This window comes from Danio rerio, chromosome 25 (genome assembly GCF_049306965.1).
Source record: "Danio rerio strain Tuebingen ecotype United States chromosome 25, GRCz12tu, whole genome shotgun sequence".
NCBI lineage: Eukaryota > Metazoa > Chordata > Actinopteri > Cypriniformes > Danionidae > Danio > Danio rerio.
The window spans coordinates 24,082,072-24,099,952 of NC_133200.1; the positions used below are offsets into that span (position 1 = coordinate 24,082,072).

Here is a 17,881-nt window from a genome sequence, read left to right on the forward strand (position 1 = left end):
GATTATTTATGCTTTATAAATCCCTTATAAATGATAATTAAAGGCTCGGTATCAAATGTACAATAATCATTGCAATCTCACATGAAAAGTAAAATTACTGTAAATATTAAACATTGCTGAATAACAGGAGTGTCAAAATACAACATCAAATTGGATAAAACAACAACAACAACAATATACATAATTAATACATATAATTTAACAATATAAAAAGATGCAATGTTTAAACTCTGCAGTAATTTTATTTTAGATCAGGTTGCACAGATTTACTTTTCATTTGATACAGTTTGATTTGTGTATATTCAAATAAATACAAATTAATAATGCTGTTTGTGTACATTTTTCCTTATTAGAATTTAACTGACTCTTTAATTGTCATTTATATATGTAGTTATTATAAAGTGTTACCAGTTGTTTTTACCATTTTTTGTCATACAAAAGTGTTCTTGGAGCTTCATATCGTTACAGTTGATCTTATTATTTTTTACTATTTTTGGCCCCCTTTTTTGGATCTTGAACGTCTTGGAACCAATCCCATCTATGGTGGATCCAAGAGCTCAATGGATTTAATCTAAAATGTCTTATCAATGCTCCGAAAATGTCTTTTAAGTTTGGATTGACATGAGGTTGAGTAATAAATAACAGAATTTTTATTTTTCCCGGTGTCCTGACCAAATTCACGCGATTGGCCTTTACGATCATGCCTTCCCAATCATCCCCATCCACTGAATTGGCTTTATCACCGTCTCTCCACTCCACCAAAAGCTGGTGTGTGGTGAACGCACTGGCCCTGTTGTCCTGTGGCTGCCGTCACATCATCCAAGTGAATGCTGCACACTGGTAGTAGTAACGGTTTGTCTGTTTGTCATGTTCTGAGAAAACGGTTGATGGCCGCCTAGTTACAAGGGACGCAAGGGGAGCGCAAGCGCATTAAAAATAGTCAAGGAAACCACACGCTCGTGGTTTTCACATGTGAGTTTTGGGTTGCATCATTGTCACTTCAGGTCAGAATAACAACACGCATGAAAATGAGTGCCGTGACAAGCAGCAGTAGAGGAGATTGTAAATAAAAAAACTGTAAGGATGTTGAGGCTTTTTGGTTTCTTTTCTTGTGCATCCAAGTCACTAGCACCCTATCTGAAAGAGTTTTAGCATAGTTTTAATGTAGTCATCCAACTTCACAATTTGTAATGTTGCAATATGTATTCGAATAATGATGGCTAATTTCTTTATTTGAAAGCTCAGATTTGATTATCATAATTTGTTTTGTTTACAGAGTTTGAGGTTTACTGTAGTAATATTTACACCTTAAAGTTAGCTTTGATTGCTCAGCATTTATACATTACTATTGCAAACACTTTGTACATGCATTCAAATCATAAACAAAAGCACAGAAACTCCAATTGTGGTTAAAATGTAAAGATCTATGCACAGAAGAAGAAATAGGGGGGAAAAAATGTTGGTCAAGAATTGTTTTGGAAATTTATCATGACTCCCAGAATTGTAATTGAAATGGATCGGATTATAAAAGTGAAGGTCCCTGAAGGTGTAAAAATGTCTGAAAAAACACATTTTGTTCAAATATTGTACAAGGATTAAGGTAGAGCTCAGTGAAAGCTTTAGCTCACAATATTTTGCAAACACACACTAAAATCTGACTGATATCCTAAACTCCCTACTAACAAAAGGTTAATTCTGAACATCATCAACAACTCCAAGCCTGAAAATACAGTAAACACAAATGAAAGTTGATCATTTTTGGTGGTGAACTCACTGTTGCTGGCAAGCCATTCGTTGAGGTCTATCTCTTTGGTGGGTAACGCCACCAAATCTTTCAGGTCAAAGTCCGCAACTCGCACTTTTGTGTACTCTGGCTCCAAATAGTGCTTTTTTTCTTCAGGAGGTGCCTTCTTTCCATTGGGCTTCGTTTTAGATTTCCTGCAACAACAAAAAAGAGGGACACGTTAAAATGAGAAAGATGTGACTAATGACGTGACTGTCATTAGCTGTAATTAATGCACAAGTAATTTTCAATCTTTCCCGTGTTTAAATTGTGACTTTAAAAAGTAAAACAGACTTAAGCAAATATTAACCTTCCCATGAAAAAAAAAGTGTTCACCAAAATAGTGAAACCCTAAAGATGCATTCACATCAGATGCACATGAAGCGCCAAGCGCCAATGATTCACGTTAAGTCACTGCAAAGACATGAATAGACACCCATCATCCAGGTATAGTTTCTGGAGGACTTGATAAACTCACAGAGCTGGGTGCGCCACTGAAAGGATCTAGTGGATTCAGACACGGCACCAAACCAATATATGCTTTTTATCAGCATTCCTAAACCACATAAAGCACAGCTACTATCTTAATAAAATCCATGTTAGACATTTAGCAATGAAGCTCGAGTCACCGTGCAGACAGAAGCCCTGCCCTGCCCATAACGCAAATCTGCATCAACTATGAAGTGAATTTGACGTGCGAATAAAGCGAATTTGACGTGTGAATAATGCAAGATAACTCAAAATTTTCATGCGTCTTTTACACACAAATAGCCTGATTTATCCACGCAAAGAGTGTCTGGTGTGAACATAGCATTAGCAAAATTATTTGTGTAGTCTTGTATTTTTCAAAACTGTAAAATTACTTTAGGCTGTGTCGTGTTTCTTGCTACATTAATGTACAAGTAGCTCAAATTCACTTTCTTCTGAGGCGGGAACAGGTGGACATGCAACAACTTTAATAAGGTATACGGTAGGGTAGAAATAAGGTAATAAACAAAACAAAAGTTTCTCAACTGGAGCTCCTTCACAGGACTTGTCGCTTGTAAACACTCGCTCCAGGGGATTCGTGCAGCTCTCTGCACTCCCCATACTCGTCAGCACCACTAAGTGCTATGCGTTGTTGCTAGGTGTAGTTACATTTTTTAGTGGCAGTGTTAGCTATGGCGAGAACCATGCGAAGGTGGCACTTGACAATACGCATGCGCTAGATGCAAAAGTATAAATCAACCTTTTAGCTTGACTCTGTCAACATTTAAAAATGAATTAATTTGATTTAATAAAATCACATCTGTAATGGAGAGATGTCCCAGCTTTAAACTTTAAAAATAAAATAAATATTTTTTGTTTTACAGAGAGCAAACTCTTGTCCTTTTAATTAGCATTATTTCTTTTAGATTGTGTAGATTTATTCACAGAATTTCTACAAAGCGTGTTGAATACACTAAACTTGCTAATGTTTTTGGTCACATCCATAACCCATGGTAATTTTACTCAATTTAAATATAAAACATGTTTACAGATTGATATTGTTTTGATCTCTTAACTCTGCGGCTAGTCTTATTTGTTTATTATTTCAAACACAAACAAATATTTTAATGTCTCATTTATAGTACATTCCATGTGAATTTGTTTAAGAAATTTATACCAAATGTCACACCCATAATGTTCAAATTAATAATTTTGTCTTACATAGTAGGTCATTTTCAAATGTTCAGCCTTTGGGGATTTTTACCACTTGACATACTAAACTGAGTCAGGTTTGGCTTGTCAAATGTTTCTGTCATAAAATTCTGTTATCCACCATGATTTGGTTTCAAGTTTTCAGCCACTTTTTTTTTAATCCAAGGTTGTCGAATTAAGGATAAGCATTTTAATATAACATCTCTATGCAGCAAATGAATAGCAGTTGATCGATCACCAAGCATGTACATTTTAAGCTAAAAATCCTTAATGTTCTAATGACATTTTGTTTTATATGAGCATGAGTAAATTAACTGCAAGTTTAAAATTAGGGGTTAACTCTGCCTTATTGTATACACTTTAAAACTAGTCAGAATAGATCCAAACACAAAATTGCAAGTACTTTCAATGATTTCTAAGAAAGAAATGAAACCAGACTAAACTAGTCCTACAGCTTCACTTCTTTGGAGTAACCCACATTTCTCGTCCGTTTCAAACGTTGGTGTCAAAACAGACTTGAGCTTCCAGTGCTAGTTTTAACATGTAAATGGCATAATTGCACTGCTCTGGCAGATCCCGCAGCTGGCTGGGGCGAAGGTTATAAAAAAATCTCCTTACACTCGTTTTAACTCATCTTTGGCTTAAACACGTTAGACACTTCTATCAAGAATTTCTCTTTTCAAACTCTTTAACTCTTCTTCCTTACAACCATAAGACATTGTTGTTGTTGTTTTGCAAAGGAACTCCCAAAATATATTGGTCATCCACCAACCTCCAGTTAAGGTCTCTCTCCATTGTAAACATTTCATTCACAACTTCAAGTTTCTGACCACTATCACCATTTCCCCTTTTTTCATATGCAACAGTTCATCATAGGGCCAACAATTATGGTCCAAAGTCCATAAACAATGTTTTTAAATAGAAGCTCAGACAAAGGAGTTGTCTGTTGGACTGGATTGCTTCCGAGTGGGAAAGATCTTGTCCATATCAAGGTCTTACTGTTATGAAAAGGGTTAATCATGAAGCACAGTCTGATCAAACACCACTGGAGTGTGGGAAGTCTGTTAAACTTCAACTTTATTTGGAGTCATTCTGTTTAGCAACACTGGATTAGTGTTGTGTGTAAAACAGGAAAACGGTTAAAATAAATCACCATGGGAATTCCCAGTATGATGCAATTTACTGCTTAAATAACGTGGTCCAAAACTGATCGAAATAAACACAAAATACTAATAAATCAACATTTTAAGGAAGTCAAAACAGAACAAAAAAAAGATAACATCCCTTGAGGATATTATACATTTCACTACCACTGCTGCAACTGTCCTTTGGAAAAAACAATGATGCCCAAATGATCACAACATATGATTATAAAAAGAGAGCAAACTTACATTAATAACAGACTGTAAAATCAAGATAACACAGCCTGGCTCTCCCAGTGGGCCACAACCAAGAACGAGTGTCGAGTAAATGCCCCACGGTGCATACCTTGCATGTAGCCCACGCTGTGCGAGCATTCTGTCTGAACTGCAATGGAAATAAAAACTACAAAAACACCAGTAGCAGGAGGGGTTACTATGTCCAATGTGTTAAGATTTGCTGGTGTTTTGGGTTTTGTGTGCAATTCTAAAGAAATAATTCAAACTTGCACTCATTCAAGGAAGACAGAGGTGGGAACTGGCAAATGTTCTACAACTTTAATCAAAAAATGAACACTAAACAAATGTCGCCATCCTCCACGAGACTCAACACTTGTTAGACTCCTCGGCCACTGGACTCACTTCATGGTCGCAGTTTGGCAGATGAGTGTGAGCCCCACTCACGCTCATCATAACTACCAATCTAATCAATCACAGATCTTGCACTCTGCCTCGTCGCAAAGTGTAGTTACATTTTTTAGTGGTGTGCATTAGGGTTTGGTCAAGGGTATGCAGCTGTGTGGGGAAACAGCCGGACCATCCGCACACACTCAGCGAAGAAGTATAAAAGGTACATTTACACCAGACACGGATGAAGTGTCAAGCGCGAGTGATTTACATGTTCATGGTCAATGCTTAGATGCGATCAGACATCCTGCAGTGCCATTCTCGGCACAAATTAAGTAAATGATATGGTGCGAATTGAGCATTTTAGGCATTTTACATGCTTAAGTTTAAAAATCTGATCTTTGGCAGACATTAGGAGCTTACTCTAGTAGGGGTGTGATTATGACTATTGCTGGGAGATAAAATTGGTATCGGTGTTATTAACTGTACACCATTGTCATGACGATTAAAAAAAAAGTTTGGTATGAAGTTTCGTTATGAGGGCTATGGGTTTATTAAAATGTCAATGCTAAAAATGTACATGCAAATAGCATGATCGATTCGCAAAAGCCGTGTGAACTTTTTTTCCTTTTTGAACACAATATATTTTATTTTGAGAAACATTTTACCAATTTTGGAAGCGTAAACGTGAGGCTAAATAATTTAAATGAATTATTGACTTCTGCTGTCTTTATTAATTTCAAAAACAGTTTTTTTTACAATTTAAAACAGCATCTTTGGATATCTTTTCTGCTGGAGATACTGTTGTCCTAAAAACAAACAAAAAAGTAAATAAAAATAGTAAACATATCTTAGGAACAGTATTAAAGAAAATTTTGACGGTTTTAAAACCTTGACTTTTTCAAACCATGGTATACCTTGAAAATGATTATTGTCCCATGTCTAGTTCATACCATGTAACAATTACTGTAATTCATTCAATTCATGCATTAGTTCTTAGAGAACTAGTTGTAATTTCAATTTGTAAACTGGGAATTTTCTGAGAGCTTCGACTTAGGGTGCTTTAACTCCTGACTTATTTAGTTTGATTGAATCGCACTAGAGTTCGTTTTCCCTCTTGGTGCGGTTCGTTTGGGCAGGTGAGAATGCAGCAATCGTACTCTAGTGCGCACCAAAAGCGGACCAAACAAGCGTACCGAGACCTGCTTGAAGAGGTGGTTTCGGTACGCTTTCAAACGAACCCTGGAGCGGTTCGTTTGTGGTGAGAATATGATCCATATTAAAACAGGTCAAACCGCAAAAGGTAAAAAAAAGTTTCTGACTAATTCAGCTGCCGTAGGCCTATGCGCTGTGCATTATGGGATATGGAGGAAAAATATTTGTTGACAGCGCTTTACCAATAGAGAGAGAGGGGAAAACATAACCTCATAGATCGTTGGTAATATTTTCGCAAGATGACCATGTCACAGTTTAGCTAAATTAATTCACGCCTCCTCCTGAAGTGACGAGCGATGCATTAAAACCTTGTTTTCCAGCCGCGGCCGCGCTTTATTCTCGAAATGTATAGTTTGTCTAAAGCAGGCAAACAATCAGCCAGCGCAGTCGTCCCTTCATAGTAAAAAGCGTAATTTTGTGTCTGCCGGTTTTGTTTACCTGCAGAATTTCATTGACATTTTCCGGCACGTGAATTCTAACCAATCAATAAGCAGTTTAGGAAATATGTCCAACAACATCTGGCCAATAAGAGATGTGAATTTTGTCAGATGAGTGCATTTTGGTTCGTTTAAACTGGTTCGGACCAAAGCCAGCAGTGTGGTGTGAAAACGACCCAAAGACGGCAGAAGATGCAACAATGTATTATTTATTGCCCTTGGTGCGGACCAAATGAACCGAACTACAGATGTGAAAGCACCCTTAGACTGCTGTACCACCTGACCACTGGAGATTCATTTAGGACCTATGTTTAGGAGTAGACAGTTCTCCCACGAACACATAATTCCAAGCCTTTTGACATTTCAGCGCTTCACGCCTAAACCCCTAATAATATAAGAAAATACCAGATTGCAGCATCAAGCAGCTAAAGTGGCTAAAAATCAACAGAAGTGAATGAGACCAGAAGTCTTCAGCCAATAATGTTCCAATGGCTACTCAGATTGTACATAAAACAATAAGATCAATAATAAATAATGGTGGAAGTCAAGAAAAGAGAGGAAAGTAACAACATCTTAGAATTCATTCACTCATTCATAGGGTTTTAGTCTAAATATTTGCACCTTTTACATTTTTTTGGTTAATTTTGGCATGTGATCACTTCAAAAACAAATAAATTTATTAAAATAGCAAAAACGTTGTTATTGCAATACTTAACAACATGTCATGTACTCAATGATGCTTATTTTCCCAATAGCATGCAGGCCTACATGAAAGTAACATCATCACGCAACCATGGAATTGCAAATTTTAAAAATAAAATTCTACAAAATAAAGGTGTCACTCTTTTGTAACAAAGTGAACATTATAGCAATGCTGTGCATCTCAAGCATTTAAATCAATGGTTTACCTAATTGCCATTAAACTTTACATGAATTTGCAATCAAGCCTAAATTAAATATACCTCTATAAACAACCAAACTCGAAAACAAAGTGAAGTGAAGTGAGATTTAACTGGAGCCCAAAATGGTAGTTTGTACAACTGAACCATGAGTTTAGTGTTTGCTGAACAAACAAATGGTTTTCTGCAACTGATTGGATGATACAAGTCTATGGTCAAAACCTTAAAATCTACAATGCCTTTTATGGCAAAGATATCTGCGGGAAACTGCTAAGAGTGGGCATGGTATGTGTGTGCGTGCGTATCAGGAGGGCCGCTGGCAGCTAGAAAGTTTTTCTTTCTCCTAAAATATACTAGCTAATGGCTTGAGAATTTGCCCCGTGCCGCATAATTCATGAAACAAAGTAGTTCCTGGAAAATTACGAAACCCAAAGAAAGCTAAAATAAAACTTACCTTCAGGGAAATCCATACTAAGGACCCACAAATACATTTTTTTTTTCATTTTATTTTATCTAATTTTATTTATTCTTGCTTTTGTCAAAATCAAAACAGGACAATCAGAGTCTTCAGTGTCTTCTTGTGATTCAAATCAAAATATTAAACATTAAAGGAGAAGATTGTGGCACAGCAATACGTGTTGGCTGGCTTTCTTAAAAGGTTTTCGGTATGGATAGGGATCACAAGTTCTTTGGGGAACTTAAACAATTAAACAATCAACTGCACTGCCAAGTAAACATCTTGTCAAAAGTGATTATTAAGTGCTGTGTGCTGTTCAGAATCTCCAAGATGAACTAAGCATGAGGCCTGGAATTATGCAACGCGCCGTGCACATTCTTATCCAGCAGCTAAAACATCTAAACATCCCTAAATCATACTGACTCAAACCGAACTCTGAGAAAACTTCAAAGCTGCCATATGCATACCAAAACTATAATTTGCTAATCAGTAAACAGCAGTGAAACAACCCGGCATCTACAGTTGAAGTTAGAATGATTAAACAAAGAAAAACTATTTTTCAACACATTTCTAAACATAATAGTTTTAATAGCTCATTTCTAATAACGGATTTATTTTATCTTTGCCATGATGATGACAGTAAATTATATTTTACTAGATATTTTTCAAGACACTTCAATACAGCTTAAAGTGACATTTAAAGGCTTAACTTGGTTAAATAAGTTAACTAGACAGGATATGGTAGTTTGTCAAGTCATTGTATTATGATGATTCGTTCTGTAGACTATTGAAAAAACAAGCTTATAGGGGCTAATAATGTTAAGCTTAAAATGTTTTTTAAAAAATTCAAATCTGCTTTACTTCTAGCAAAAATAAAATAAATGAGATTTTCTACAGAAGAAAGAAATATTATCAGACATACTGTGAAAATTCCCCTGCTCTGTTAAACGTCATTTGGGAAATATTTAAAAAAGAAAAATTCAAAGGGGGGCTAATAATTCTGATGTCAGCTTTATCTGCTTTCATTTATTACAACTTATACATACTTTAAGGAAACCGAGAACTGCATACACTCTCAAAAAAAGATTTTTCCTGCTTGTTAAAATTATTAGCTGAAATAGCACTGTTTTTAGCACAACTTAATTGTTTTATGTTTGATCTACTTAACAATAGTTACCTTAATTGATTTGTTTTGGGACAACATGAACGAAAGTGCGGAACCCTGCTTTTTTAACAGTGTATGGGTTGTTGATGAGAAGTAGGCCTGTCCAAATAATCAATATATTGACTTATCATACAATACACTGGCACTGGCATATATATCACCTTTACATAAAAACCAATTCTAGTAACATTTTATCCGAGAATATACTTTTTCACATCCTGATTCCAATGCCTAATTTTTAAAATGTTAAAATGATTATAATTAAATGAAATGTTTGACAAAAAAGTATATTATGCATTCTTTGGAAGAGTGTACTTGCATTGCAATCATATTGTATTGTCATTTTGGCATCATATAATGAGTGCCATAAAATGGTCTTAAAATGGCAATAATATTGTTTATCACAATATATTTTGGTGCAATATATTGTACGACAAAAGTTAGATATCGTGACAGGCCTAACGAGAAGTTGCACTTTCCTAAAAAATCCAGGCAGCATGAGGAATTTCTTCAAACGAATTTTGCGAAAACATGACACCAGCATACACACTGTTTTGTATTTTGTGTTTAGCCAAGAAGGCTAGGTTCACACCAAATGCAGAAAACTGGATTGAGGCAAATTCCGTACATTCATGGCAAACGCAACCCATATTTTCTGCTGTATGCCCCGTGGCATAATCTACCTCTTTTCTCGTGTTTGCATAAATTTTTATGTATTGTACTCACGCAAATAGATAATTCTGCTTGAATTAGCACAATTTTTTTATTGTGAAGAACAATGTACTTTAATAGTCATTGGCTGCTAATAAGATTTTGCTATTTAGAATTTGCAAAGAATAGTTTATGAAATTATGTTATTAAGGTGAAAATCCGAATGTGTGAAACCAATAAGTGTGAAACCAACTTAACCTCAAAATAGTATATGGGCTTTTTGGGGAGGTTATTTACACCTGGAACTGTGCTAAAACAATATTCTGTTGAATACACTGCTTATATATGACATAAAATACATTCTTGGTGTATAAATCACATAAATTTTTTTTTATTGAAGTTTGGTGTGAATTCAGCATTAAAAGCTTTTATCGCCACCTGTTGGTTCGGTGTGCCCTTAAAATGTGAACGAAGATCTTTTTAAAAACAAAGGCAGAGAAAACTCCATTATAAAATCACTGTGTATGTGTGTACATGGCCTCAAGAGTTGTTGTTCTTTATTGTTGCTATCACATATATTTTCAGTACAGTTCAGTAAAAGGTTATTTTTTTTAATTAAAGAATTGATAAAGTTGTTGAACCCATATGTTTTCACAAACATAAGATTACATAAATATAACGTTTACAACATTTACATAAATATAAGTTTTACAAAAAAAAAAAAAAATAAATGCATTTAGCCATATATGAGAGCATGTTGATCTATATACAGTACATCTGTCTACTGGGCTCCATAGACAATCAATGGACTCATGCATTAACAAAAACCAATATAACATTTAAATTTTTAACACGAGCACCACAAAATATTGGCATACGGTTCTTGTAATAGTCTTTGATTAAAGTAATATGTTTTAAAAATAAAAAAGGAATCATACTGTACAGTCAGAATGATGATACACCCGTTTCCACTTAACACAATTTAAACATAGACCATAACCATCATGCCTAACGCTAAAGTGTTTTCTGTCCTTTGACTGAGCATGTTTAGCCACATTTGGACTTCCAAGTTTTCATGGGCTTGAAGCATGTGTGAAAAGACATTGAGATGACAGTATTGTGTTAAACACAGCAATAGTGCCATGGGAACGACACAAGGAGAGCTCATCAGCATCACAACAGATAGGTAAATGAAGAGATTGGTTTCTGTAAACCATCCCCCCACCTCTCTCTCTATCTCTCCTAACACAACTCACAAATTAATTTGAGTTTTTCTTCTCATTAGGAACACACCAGTGGTGACTAAATATTTCTACTTTTTCTATACAGTACTTAAGTATCTGTGCTTTATCAAACTGTTATTTTTATTTTGGTAATCTACTTTTAATTTACATTCCATAGCATATTTTTTTCTAACGTTTTAAGTTTTACAAAAGTAAATATTAAACTCTACTACATTTTATAAAACAATGAGTTTCTTGTCATTCTTTACAAGCAATAAAATCAAAAAGTCTTGCTAAATAATATTATTAGTACTAAAATATATAGTTCACACAAAATCGAAAATTCTGTCGCTTATTCTCCCTTGTGTGGTTCTAAAACTTTATTATGAGTTTCTTTTTCTGTTGAACACTAAAGATGCTGGTTGCTGGTACCCTTCAACTTCCAAAAAAGAAAAAAAAAATCACTATTAATGTCAATGGCAACCAGATTTTTTTCAAAATATCTTCTTTTATGTTTCATGGGAGATACTTATTTACATTTTGAACAAGTGATGGGTAAGTAAATCATGGCAGAATTAAATTTTTTGGGTGAACTATCCTACAACTTTCACTGTAATACAATTTATAATATATAGGCTAATATAAAATCATCCAAATATATATATATATATATATATATATATATATATATATATATATATATATATATATATATATATATATATATATATATATATATATATATATATATATATATATATATACATACACATTTAGGATAAACAAATACTTTAGGGTTTACTTTAATAAGACTTAGAGCACATTGATATAATAAAGTTTACATGCAAACATATAGGATAAATAAAATGACAGATAATTTTCCACTCATCTAAAAATATTAAGATATTCGTTTTTAGGCACTCGTTATATGAATTTCGACATTAGTTACCTCCAAGTGCTCGAAGTTATTCTCATGAAAATGCACAAGACACGTTGTATCGCTCAACCAATGTGATATTTGCGGTCAAATTGTTTATCTTTTGTTCTTGCTGTTCATGGTAATAAAAATAATGGATTCTTATGAGGACATGTCAAGGGTACATTTTTTAAATAGCTGTTAATGACCTCCAAGAAATGTCAAAGTTATTTAAGTTCACTCAGATAGTTCCCTCATATTTAGTAATCTGTATATGGATAACGACTTAGTTTTAAGTCTTGCAAATGTAATAACTTTATAAGTATCTCAGTCTATAATAATCTTAAAATAGCCTACATAACCATGTTTACAGTATACCATTCTCAACAGATATAGTGTATATTGAGGTAAAGTTGGTTTTATATTCGCACATTCGTTAAGTGAAAACTTCTGGCATACTCCTTATATTGTTTACCATGGTACTTTGAATATTCGGTCTTAAATCACGTGTAAGTATGATTGAAAACAACATTAGCACTGTTTATAGTGAAGAATGATGTACTTTGATAGTCATTGGCTGCTAATATTTTTTCACTATTTAGAATTTGCAAAGAATACTTTTCTGAAATTATAATATTAAGAAGAAAGTCCGAATGTGTGAAGCCAACTTTACCTGGCTCTTGAGGGTACTTTACACCTGGAACGGCAGTAAGAAGTTTTATTTCTGACATTATAGACTCACTTTGTTTATATATCATGTATATTTATGAACGTAGCATTGTTATATTGTTAACTGCATATCCCCGTTTACGTTTTTGGAGCTGCACGAGACATGCACATCTATTTATGTACGAAAACAACAAGATCACGTTACCTTAAAACTTTACCAACAGCCTGAAGGACCATCTTGCAACTTAATCCGTTTCTGGGAGTTTTCTGCGAGTGCATATCCGAAGTGCTGACGACAAAAAGGACTGAGAGTCCAAGCCGTTTTGAAGTGACCGGTTTTTCCCTTCCCCTCACACAGATGTTTTCAAAGTCTGCGTTGCGAGTGGATATAAAGTTCTTGCTCCCAAGTCCTCGTTCTACAACCGGTCATCCAATCAGAACACTGCACAGGCGGGGCGTGATGTGTTAACACCAGACGGCAGCCAATCATACGCGAATAGGCGGGGCGTGCTGTGGTTATCATACAGTTTCAAGGACCGCTCTTTGTTGATGCTGTGGGTCAGACAGTGTGTTTTATATTCCGGCAAATGTGGTGTAAACCAACTTCCGAACAACTTCTTTATAGTTTAACAGAACCATTTACCATAATTGCAACACTTTCTGACGAAACGAAACAACGAATCACGTATTTTTCTTAACTTTACTTTGGGATGAACTTATTTTAGACAGAAATCTTCATTAAATATTAAAAGAAATTCTAAATTCCAAGTCAGTTATATAAAGGGACATTTTAAAGGAATGATTGAGTGAAGTTTGTGAATGAGGTGGTCAATATAGCCTAATTCACATTTTCACAACGAAAATGATCAAAGATAAAATAATTAGAGACATACATACACTGTAAAAATATTCCTTACATTTTAAAATGTTTCTGGTAATCAACTTATATAAGTCAAATTTATGAAAACATTAAGGTAAACTTAGTATAACTTTAATTGAAACCTGATTAACTTATTAAAATATAAACATAAAACATTTCTTTTAATAACTTATTGTAATGTTTTTTTTTTTACTTTTTCAGGTGACTAAAAGTAACTAAAAGTGCTTCATTTTTACCTCACTAGAAAGACAGTTATATAAACTGTTACAAAAGGCTTTTCACAATTGGCATCTTGTGCTTCTTTCCATGAAATCCAGACTACAAATGTTTAATTAAGAAGCCAGTGAATTACAAAAGCACAACATTCTAGAAACAAACCAAGTTAGACATAATCTGATAACAGATAAGGAATAATACCATATTTAGAAATTTTCTTAAAGGGACAGTTCGCCCAAAAAAGAACATTTACTCGTCCTCAAGTATACTGGAGTTTTCTTTTTTATGTTGAACACAAAAGAAAACATTTTGAAGCAAAAAACCTGTAACCATCGACTTTCATAGTAGGAGAAACAAATATTATGAAAGTAAATGGTTACAGGTTCAGAGTCCATACAGGAATCAAAGAGTAAAATTCAATAACTTTTAAAACCTTTTAAAGACACTTTTCATACATTTTAAGACCTCATAACCACTTTAGGTTTCAAAAGGAAACACTGGCGAGATTTTACCTTACAGTATATTTACTAAATAAATACTGATAGTAAAAAAACACTCCTAAACTACAACATTATTGATATACTGAATAAATATGCTAATCCAGCACAGGGCACCTATGGACCCATTTCACATGTCTGGGTCTCTCAGTAGCGGAAGTTGTCATAGTTGGGTAAATTTAGAGTGGAGTGAATGGGAGAGTACAAAAAAATTATTATTTTTACGATTCAATTTGCTGAAATTATAAAAGAAAAACTTCTTAATGGTGTTATCAAGACTTCCAGAAAAAGGAAAAAAATTGTGTGAGGCTGATAACGGTGGACAGAAGAGAGAAAAACATCAAATTTACTGTCCTATCCCATCAGAAACGCCTCGCACAAACGCTAATTCAGACAGCAGAAATAACATGAAATAAATGTGGCCTTGGTTACTGCAGTATACAAAGCAGAGTGGTGTCAAATGTAGCTGGATTTTAGTGATTTCAAACTACACAGCATCCTGATATTTACACATTAAATTCAGGCAAACTTTAGCATACAATTTAATAATACATTGCAAAGTAGCATTTAAGACTTTTAAAATACTTTTTAAGGGCCTTCAAATTCTCTAAATTGATCAACTTTTAAGACCCAGCAGACACCTTTAGAGTTTCAACATTCTTTAAAATATCTTCTTTTGTGTTCAACAGAAAAAGAAATGATTAAACAGTGAGTAAATAATGACAGAATTGTCTGTTTTTTATCCCTTAAAATAAAAAATAGTACATTATCTTAATAATCCTATTATGTAACAGACACTTTTTTGGAAAAAATACACGAGGATTACACGTTATCTGTCAGCTGAGGCTCAACTAAAAGTGATCCCACACACTTTGTGAGATGTTTACTCACCACCTGATTCACGACAACTGAAACAACATACTAGCAGCATCTGCCATGTCTGATAACACAATCAAGTCACTGATTTACAGCATGTGCTTCCAGTTCAGACCTACACATTTAGTCATGTTCTCATATGTCCATATAGACCCATTATAGAAGAAAAAACAAAATAAGGACCAGACGTCATGTCTGAGACAGTGACATAAGGCCAGTGTGAGTAATAGTCATGACATAAGCTTGGCTACAATGTTTCTCATCACTCAACTTGTTCAATTAGAGCAGGTCAAATGAAAAATTAAACAAAAATAAGAACATTTAGGGATAGTTTACTTAAAACTGGAAATTATGTCAACATTTATTTATGCATTTAATCTTTATGAGTTTCTGTCTTTGGTTGAACACAAAAGAAGATATTTTAAAGAATGTTAGAAATCTGTAACCATTGACTTCCATGATATAATTTACTATGGACGTCAATGGTTACTGTTTTTTTTTTTTTTTTTTGTCTTTTTAAAAAATATCTTCTTTTGTGTTCAACCAAAGGAAACATAAAGGATTTGGAACCACATGAGGATGAGTAAATAGTGCGTAAATTTAATCATTGGGTGAACTATCTCTTTTAACATGGTCAAATCAAATAAAAATACATAAAAAATAGTAATAAAAAAAGGTTTAACTTTAATTTAAGTACCAACCCTCATTATTAACAACTGGCTTATCATCTGCCTTTTATTAAAATATATGCAGTTTATTAGTACTTATTTTATTTTACAAACTTAATCCTAACCTAAACCCAACGATTAATTACTAACAAGCATCAGATTAGTAGTTTACTGAGCTACAAATCTTAGCTAATAGCAGGAATTGAAACTTAAAATAAAGTGATCCAGTTTATGCCAGTGCCAAAAACAATTACTGTTTTTTGTTCCTCGAGCTTGATCATACGATTGGTCACATGGCTCGCTCGACTTGTTCGGTAAGAAAGTCAACGAACATTCCTCTCAGACAAAGCAAACAGGAAAAAAATCCTCTCAGACACAGCACATGAGGCCCAGAGCTAAAGCATCCAGCAGATGAGTAATTCAGCACTGCTGAAATGCCCAGGGCGAACCCAGATGAACAAGACAGATAAGAACTACAACCTTCCTGCAATCGCAGAAAAAGAAACACAGCAAGAAACTCTCAAAATATTTACTGTGATTGTGATTTTCAGTAGAAAAATGAGTTCATCCATCTTCGATCAGTCTTGAAAATCTACCGCATTTAAAATAGTACACCTTATAAAACGACTCCCAAAAAGCAAAACCTCCCAAAATTTGGTCTATTTTTGTTTTGGTCAACCATTTAAACTAAAAGGTTTACACAAAACCATTCTCATCAAAGATACTAAAACTAATTTTTTTTTAATATAGTTTTTTTTAATCAATTTTGCAGATAATGTATTGAATATTTTTTAATATAATTGTTTTTAGCATTTATTAAAGTATAGTGTATATATATTTGAAGAAATCTGGAAACCTCCCATTTCTTTCTTTGTTGTTGAGTCAACTTAATTTTTTTTGCAGGGTTCCACACAATTACTTCATGTTGTTGCAACACGAATCAATTAAATTAACTTGATTTTTTTTTATCAAATTTAAGTGGATTGAACATAAAACCATAAAGTTTTCCCAAAAGGCACTCAAGAATTGTGTTGTTTCAGCAAATTTTAAATGAGTATTTGACAGCAAATGAAATATTTTAAAGTGTACTAATTACTAAAGTATATAATTTGTTTCTAAATTAATTTTGCTGAGAATTTGTTAAATTATTTTTATCATTTATTAAAGATAAATTTTACTATTATTTATTCCAAACCTTTTAAACTTTATTTCCTACAGCGGAACACAAAATATATATTTGAATAAAGCTGGAAGCCTTACATTTCTTTCGTTGTTTGTTGTTGAGTCAATTTAATTTTTCTAGTCATCTCAACTTGCATCATTCAAACTGACTAAAAATAGTTCAACTTTGTATGATTAAAAAAAAGTTGAAGCCTGATTAATTCTTTGAAATTAATACGCCGAAAAATAAATGCAGGGTTCCACACATTTTCTTCATGTTGTCGCAACACAAACCGATTAATTTAACTTAAAGGTGCAGTATGTAAGTTTGACACCCAGTGGTTGAACTAGGTATTGCACTCCTGGATCAAAACACATTTTTACTTGGCTTCTAATTTGACGAGTTTTGAGACACCAACATGAGCGTGCCTGACTATCAAACCTAAAGGCTGATTTGAAACGTTTTCTAACTTAAAGCAACGGTACCCAGTAGAAAAAATATTTTCCTGAAGTGTTTGCCCTAACCAACACCTGAAATTTATATTTTAAAAATAGCTTCTGTTTCTCACAGGAGAACAGAATAAACTGATCACCTCAGTTACACCTCATGTGCTTCCTTCAGTGTTAAATGCTAATAATGTTTGAATGCCATTTCACATGACATTTATTGCCATACTACTGCCATAATTTAAACAACTAAGTTGTCCCCGAAAAAAACCCTA

General features: G+C 33.8%; 1 protein-coding gene across 8 annotated transcripts in view; it reads right to left on the reverse strand.

Moving 5' to 3' along the window:
* mob2a (MOB kinase activator 2a) overlaps positions 1 to 17,881 on the reverse strand; it is an 87,414-nt gene that overhangs the window by 14,804 nt on the left and 54,729 nt on the right. For 6 of the 8 annotated variants that reach the window (XR_012399827.1, XR_012399826.1, XR_012399825.1 and 3 more), the window contains 1 exon segment: positions 1,775 to 1,938. Coding sequence is in view for 4 of the 8 variants with exons in the window: in NM_001430950.1 (NP_001417879.1) it covers positions 1,775 to 1,938 (164 nt within the window). In the remaining 4 variants the exon portion in view is untranslated. 8 annotated transcript variants of the gene reach the window in all.